At 50.2% G+C, this 6,238-nt stretch overlaps 1 protein-coding gene across 1 annotated transcript in view; it reads right to left on the minus strand.

Annotated features, from left to right (window-relative positions):
* The window catches only part of LOC137451190 (uncharacterized), a 54,513-nt gene extending 51,886 nt beyond the window's left edge, over nt 1–2,627 (minus strand). The window contains 1 exon segment of the mRNA XM_068158495.1: nt 2,506–2,627. Within this exon segment, the coding sequence (XP_068014596.1) occupies nt 2,506–2,536 (31 nt within the window). The 5' untranslated portion in view covers nt 2,537–2,627.
* Between the last annotated feature and the right edge of the window lie 3,611 nt (nt 2,628–6,238).

Genomic DNA, 6,238 nt, shown 5'->3' on the forward strand with positions numbered 1-6,238 from the left:
CTAAGACTTAACCCTTGGGCAGAACAAAGGCAAGGACCTTCAGTCCTGAGTTTGTTAAAAAGACCTTTCGTTAATGACTTCATTAAGTAAACTTGTTAAGGAAATTGCATTTGGGGCAGGAGATAAAAATACTGCTTGGTTTAAAACACAAAACTTTTTCTTCTCTCTTCACAAACAGTCATGAAAGCTCCTCAATATTTTACTTGCATACAACTTAGCATCTGATACATCTTTAATCGTGTTTAGATCATAGTGCCCTGTAGTTAGAGATGCAGGGTTTTATTCATAAGAAGCACCACCCCATCATTTATGCTTAACTGCTGTGATTTGGGATGCTTAGAAAAAGCTTATTGCTATTAAATTTTAATGTTTCAGGTAGACCTTAACTGAGGAAAGGCAAAGTATAGTTATGTGCTTACTTACTTGGTCCCATTGCTTCATCTCAGAAATAAATATGGTTATTGTGCATTAATTATTATGAATGACTTGCATTCAGAAATAATCTGAGTGTGACAAAAAGAGGACCCAAGGCTGTGATTTTGTCATGAATCAATTATTCAGCAACAAACTTCAGCTGTAAAAAGACATTGTACCTGTTTTGCTACTTGTCCTTACCTCAGATGACTAAAATCATGTTTTGCTATGGTGATTAAACATCTACCAGCAACAAAAGACTGCCACAAACCTGACCTTTCCTATTTAATTCTGTGTGTAAGTTAGCCCATGTCCTTATACACAGATATGCCATATATGCAGACATGTCTGTGGAATATTTGACAGTTTACTTCATGCAACACAATTTATGCTGCAGTTATTATTGCTAAGGGGCAAATCACTTGTCTCTTGGCGTAAAAAAACAAACGGTGCTTTTATCACTGCAAGTAACACATGCAGAGCTCAGAGTAAATGCAGATGTCTTTGCAATTCTTCAGGAGGTCAACTTCAATATAGGGCTGCACTATACTTGATTTGTTTCACTTTGATTCTACCTCAGTTGCAAAAATTAATCTTAGCTTCAAGGAAACTATTTTCAGGGTCATGCAAGACAAAACTTTTTCAAGAGTTAGAGCAATCTGCTGCGTCTGCTACTCAGCCAAACAGTAAAATGAAATAAAGGAGAGAAATCAATCTGATTTTAAGGAAGAATGCTTAAATGTTTGATATCCATGCCTCTCTCCTTTAGTTTCCTCTGAGATGCAGGGGGAAGGGGATGGACTGATGAAGAACTACCTATCCTGTAGCTACTATGGGGCTCGAAGAAAGGCGAGAAAGTCAAACTCCACCCCAAATAAGTTATCAACCAGAAGACAGAGTTTTATTGGAGAAAGGGGGCCTCAAGCAAGGTCCAGGGCCACCCTGATACAAATTCTTGTGCCCTCCCCTTCCTAGAAGACAAGAATAGCAGAGGAGGGAGGGAAAGTGGACTTCTTATCTGGACAGTGCAGATGAAGTCCACAGCACCCTTGGAAAACACAGGGAGAAACAAATTTGAAAAACACTCATTTACATCTTCAAGGGAGGGGTAGAGTAGACTGCACAAGGGTAGATAACACACCTTAATCATTGCAACATCGCTGCTATCCACCACCACCCAGTTTTTCAGGAAAAGTACATCTATCCAGAAAAGATGGAACAAAAAGGCTGGGGTAGGACTTGTGCAGACAGTAGTCCAAACTCTCACTAATAGTCTACATGAAGCACACTCCTACAGGCAGTAGTACTACATGCAAATATCAATCTCTTTCCTTTTACAGCCATGGAGTTTTATTTCTCTGGGCATTATAAGGACAACATAAGTGATGCCTCTTTTTATTTTGTTTTTTTAATCAGAGCTGAGTCTCCAGTTACAAAAGCGCTGTCGTTTCCACCTGCATGACTTGTGAGCCGGTCTGTGTGCAGGAGCAGCGTTTGCATCACTTACAATGCAAAACAGAGAAAAGTCTTTAACCCTGCTGATGAGCACATCTTGGGACTTCAAAGACCGACAAGATTAAGGAAAGCATGAAAGAACTAAAGTCCCCAAGCATCTCCTCTGAGGTGAGTAATTATACATTCAAATGACCGATGTTGGAACCTAGCATTTCCCACCGGGTGAGAGAAGCAGCACACAGCCAAATTAAGAGAGGCACAGCTCACGCAGCAGCTCCTATCGGTGTGACCGGCTAACAAACACTCGATACACTCACAAGTGACCAACCAGACAAGCAAACGGAATTCCAAAAAGGAGAGCGACCCGGCTCAGAGCCAGCCCCGGCCCCCGACTCGCGGATGATGGAACACTTCTGACAGCAGCCAGTCTGGCATCGCTCCCGGGCAAAAATACATTCACTCTCACGTTGCGAAGCCTCGGCAGCACTTCAGCTCATTCAGCTTTCTCCCAGGCTGGGGAGCTGCCGAATTCACCTGCAGGAGCTGCCCTCGGCGGTGCTCCGCAAACCGAGGAAGGAGCGACCGCCCCGACGGCCCGCGGGAAACGAGCCGGGCTCTCTCCTCTGCTCTCCTTACCGTTGTGCTCCTCGTATCCCCAGTGCAGCATGGCTCTGATCTCCTGCTGGGACGGGACGGGACGGGACGGGACGAACTGAAACGGGAGAGACGGCCGCACCGTCACCGCCGCCCTCTTTGAAGGCAACGGGCGGCGACGCCCCGATGCTCGGGCGCCGATAAGGAGCCTGCAGCGCTCCGCGCCCGCCCAGCCCAGCCCCGGCCCCATCCCTATCCCTGCCGGTCCTCGCCCTTATTCCTGCAGGTTATCTTCCCCAGCCTTCCACCGTCCAGTGTGCTCCTCGCAGGGAATGTCTCCAAGAGAATTCCAAATGTGTGTCACTCCTCCACCAGCCTCCTTTCCGAGAGTGGTACGAGTGAGGCAAGGAAAGACGGGGTATAAATGCCCGTTCCGGGGACTATCTCCCTTGACGGTCCTGCCAAGTTTCCCCCTCCCCAGAGTAGCACCACCATCCCTGGAGGTGTTTAAAAGAGGCAGAGATGTGGTGCCGAGGGACATGGTTTAACGCTAGCCTTGGCAAAGTTAGAGAGTATTTGGACTCGTTGATAGTTTCATAGTTTCATAGTTTCATTCAGGGTTGGAAGGGACCACAAGGATCATCTAGTTCCAACCCCCCTGCCATGGGCAGGGACACCCCACACTAGATCAGGCTGGACAGAGCCTCATCCAGCCTGCTCTTAAACACCCCCAGGGACGGGGCCTCGACCACCTCCCTGGACAACCCATTCCAGGGTTTCACCACTCTCATGGTGAAGAACCTCCTCCTCACATCCAGCCTGAATCTCCCCACCTCCAGCTTCACTCCATTCCCCCTAGTCCTATCACTACCTGATATCCTGAGAAGTCCTTCCCCTGCCTTCCTGTAGGCCCCCTTCAGATACTGGAAGGCGACAATTAGGTCTCCTCGGAGCCTTCTCTTCTGCAGACTGTACAGCCCCAACTCCTTCAGTCTGTCCTCATAGGAGAGGTGCTCCAGCCCTCTGATCATCCTCGTGGCCCTTCTCTGGACACGTTCCAGCACCTCCACATCCCTCTTGTAATAGGGGCTCCAGAACTGGACACAGTACTCCAGGTGGGGTCTCACCAGGGCTGAGTAGAGGGGGAGGATCACCTCCCTCGACCTGCTAGCCACACTTCTCCTGATGCAGCCCAGGATCTGATTGGCTTTGCGGGCTGCAAGTGCACACTGAGAGCTCATGTTGAGCTTTTTGTCCACCAGCACCCCCAAGTCTCTCTCCTCAGGGCTATCCTCCAGCCAGTCACTGCCCAGCCTGTATTTGTGCCTGGGATTGCCTCGACCCAGATGCAGGACCCTGCACTTGCTCTTATTGAACTTCATGAGGTTGGCTTGTGCCCACCTCTCCAGCCTGTCAAGGTCCCTCTGGATGGCCTCCCTTCCCTCCAGCGTGTCTGCTGCACCACACAGCTTGGTGTCATCAGCAAACTTGCTGAGGGTGCACTCAATGCCACTGTCCATGTCCCCCACAAAGATGTTGAATAAGATAGGTCCCAGGACTGATCCCTGAGGGACTCCACTTGTCACTGGCCTCCACTGGGACATGGAGCCATTGACAGCCACTCTTTGGGTGCGGCCATCAAGCCAGTTCCTTATCCATCTAGTGGTCCACCAATCAAACCCATGTGTCACCAGTTTGGAGACCAGGATGTGGTGCGGGACAGTGTCAAAGGCTTTGCTCAGGTCCAGGTAAATGACATCAGTTGCTCGCCCCTCATCTATTAATTTTGTCACCTGCTCATAGAAGGCCACCAGGTTGGTCAGGCAGGATTTGCCCTTGGCAAAGCCATGCTGACTGTTCCCAATCACCTCTTCACTATTCTTTTGAGCGAGTAGTGACTCCAGGAGGATCTGTTCCATGATCTTTCCAGGCACAGAGGTGAGACTGACTGGCCTGTAGTTCCCTGGTTCCTCCTTCTTGCCCTTTTTGAAGATGGGGGCAATGTTTCCCCTTTTCCAGTCTGTGGGGACTTCACCAGACTGCCAGGACTTTTGAAATATAATAGAGAGGGGTTTAGCAACCTCATCTGCCAGTTCTCTCAGCACCCGTGGGTGTAACCCGTCGGGTCCCATGGACTTGAACACTTTCAGGTTCTTCAGATGATCACGAACCTGATCTGCACTTACAATGGGCAGTTCTTCCTCCCTGTCCCTGGCTTTGACTTCCATAACATCAGGAGTGTGGCTAGAGGCCCTTGCAGTGAAGACTGAGGTAAAGAAGTTATTAAGTACCTCAGCCTTTTCCTCATCACAGGTGACCATGTCACCATTTTCTTTTCTGAGGGGGCCCACACCTTCCCTAGTCTTCTTCTTCCCATTAATATACCTGTAAAAGTTCTTAGTATTCCCTTTAATCTCCCTGGCTAGATTCAACTCAAACTCTGCTTTGGCTTTCCTGACCAGGACTCTTGCTGCTCGGGCAGCTTCCTTGTATTCCCCCTGTTCTATCTGTCCTTCCCTCCACTTCCTGTAGAGTTTCCTTTTAAGTAATAGTGTGTCCAGTAGCTCCTTGCCCATCCAGGCAGGCCTCCTAGCATTCTTACCTGCTTTTCTCTTTGTTGGTACACAGAGCTCCTGGACACAGAGGAGGTGGTCCTTGAATACTGACCAGCTGTCCTGGGTCCCTCTTCCCTCCAGGGCTTTGTCCCATGACACTTTGGCTAGCAGATCCCTGAAGCGATCAAAATCTGCATGCCTAAAGTCTAGGGTCATGAGCTTGGAATACTTCCTCCTGATTGCCCTGAGGATGTTAAATTCAACTGCTTCATGGTCACTGCAGCCAAGGCCGTCTATGAGCCTCACATTGCTTACCAGCCCTTCCCTGTTGGTGAGAACAAGGTCCAGCATAGCACCATTTCTTGTTGGTTCCTCCACCATTTGGAGGAGGAAGTTGTCTTCTATGCAGTCCAGGAACATCCTGGATTGCTGGTGCCTTGCTGTGTTGTCCCTCCAGCAGATGTCCGGGTGGTTGAAATCACCCATGAGGACCAGGGCTTGTGACCTGGAAGCTGCTTCTATTTGCCTATGGAGGGCCTCATCTGCTTGGATCTGCTGGTCAGGTGATGTTAAAGGTTTTCACCAGCCCAAAGGATTCCGTGAGCTACTCAGCCACAGTAAGGCAAAGGCATCTGCTCGGCCCCCACTGCCCGGCCTGGCTGGCACCCCAACGATCATCTGGTCCAGCCTTCCTAGATGATTGTGTAGTTTAAATGTGATGGTCCATGACCCTGTCAAAGCTGAGTCTTGAAACTGACCAGTGTAGGGGAATCCACTACAGATGAACAGATTCAGATTGCATGGGGCTGGAAGGGATGCACGTTTCACACGCGGGGCCGAGACACAGAAGGGCTTCTCGCAGCCCGCTCTGCACTTGTTTATTTCTGGTACACCCGGCGTTTCGGGCACTGCTAGACACGTGTTTGGCACCGCGGCGTTTCCCTGGACACTAGGCGCGGAAAACTGAGTTCGGCCATGCTTGCGAGAGCGTCAGAAGGTGCGGCAGATAGGGACTAACTACTGTGACCGGGACCTCGCCCCGCTCCTGTTCCCATTCCCCTTCCCGCGCCCATTCCTTTTACTGTTCCCATTCTCGTTCCCATGCCCCGTCCCGCTCCCGTCCCCGTCGCCATGTCCAGGCACAGACAGAGGCGGGCGGCGGGCGGTAGGGTGCCAGCGCCCCCTGCTGGCGCGGCTCGGCCCTACCTCCCGGCAGTGCT

Source organism: Melanerpes formicivorus, unplaced genomic scaffold (genome assembly GCF_026170545.1).
Source record: "Melanerpes formicivorus ecotype bairdi unplaced genomic scaffold, bMelFor1.0.p_v2 SCAF_40, whole genome shotgun sequence".
Lineage (NCBI taxonomy): Eukaryota > Metazoa > Chordata > Aves > Piciformes > Picidae > Melanerpes > Melanerpes formicivorus.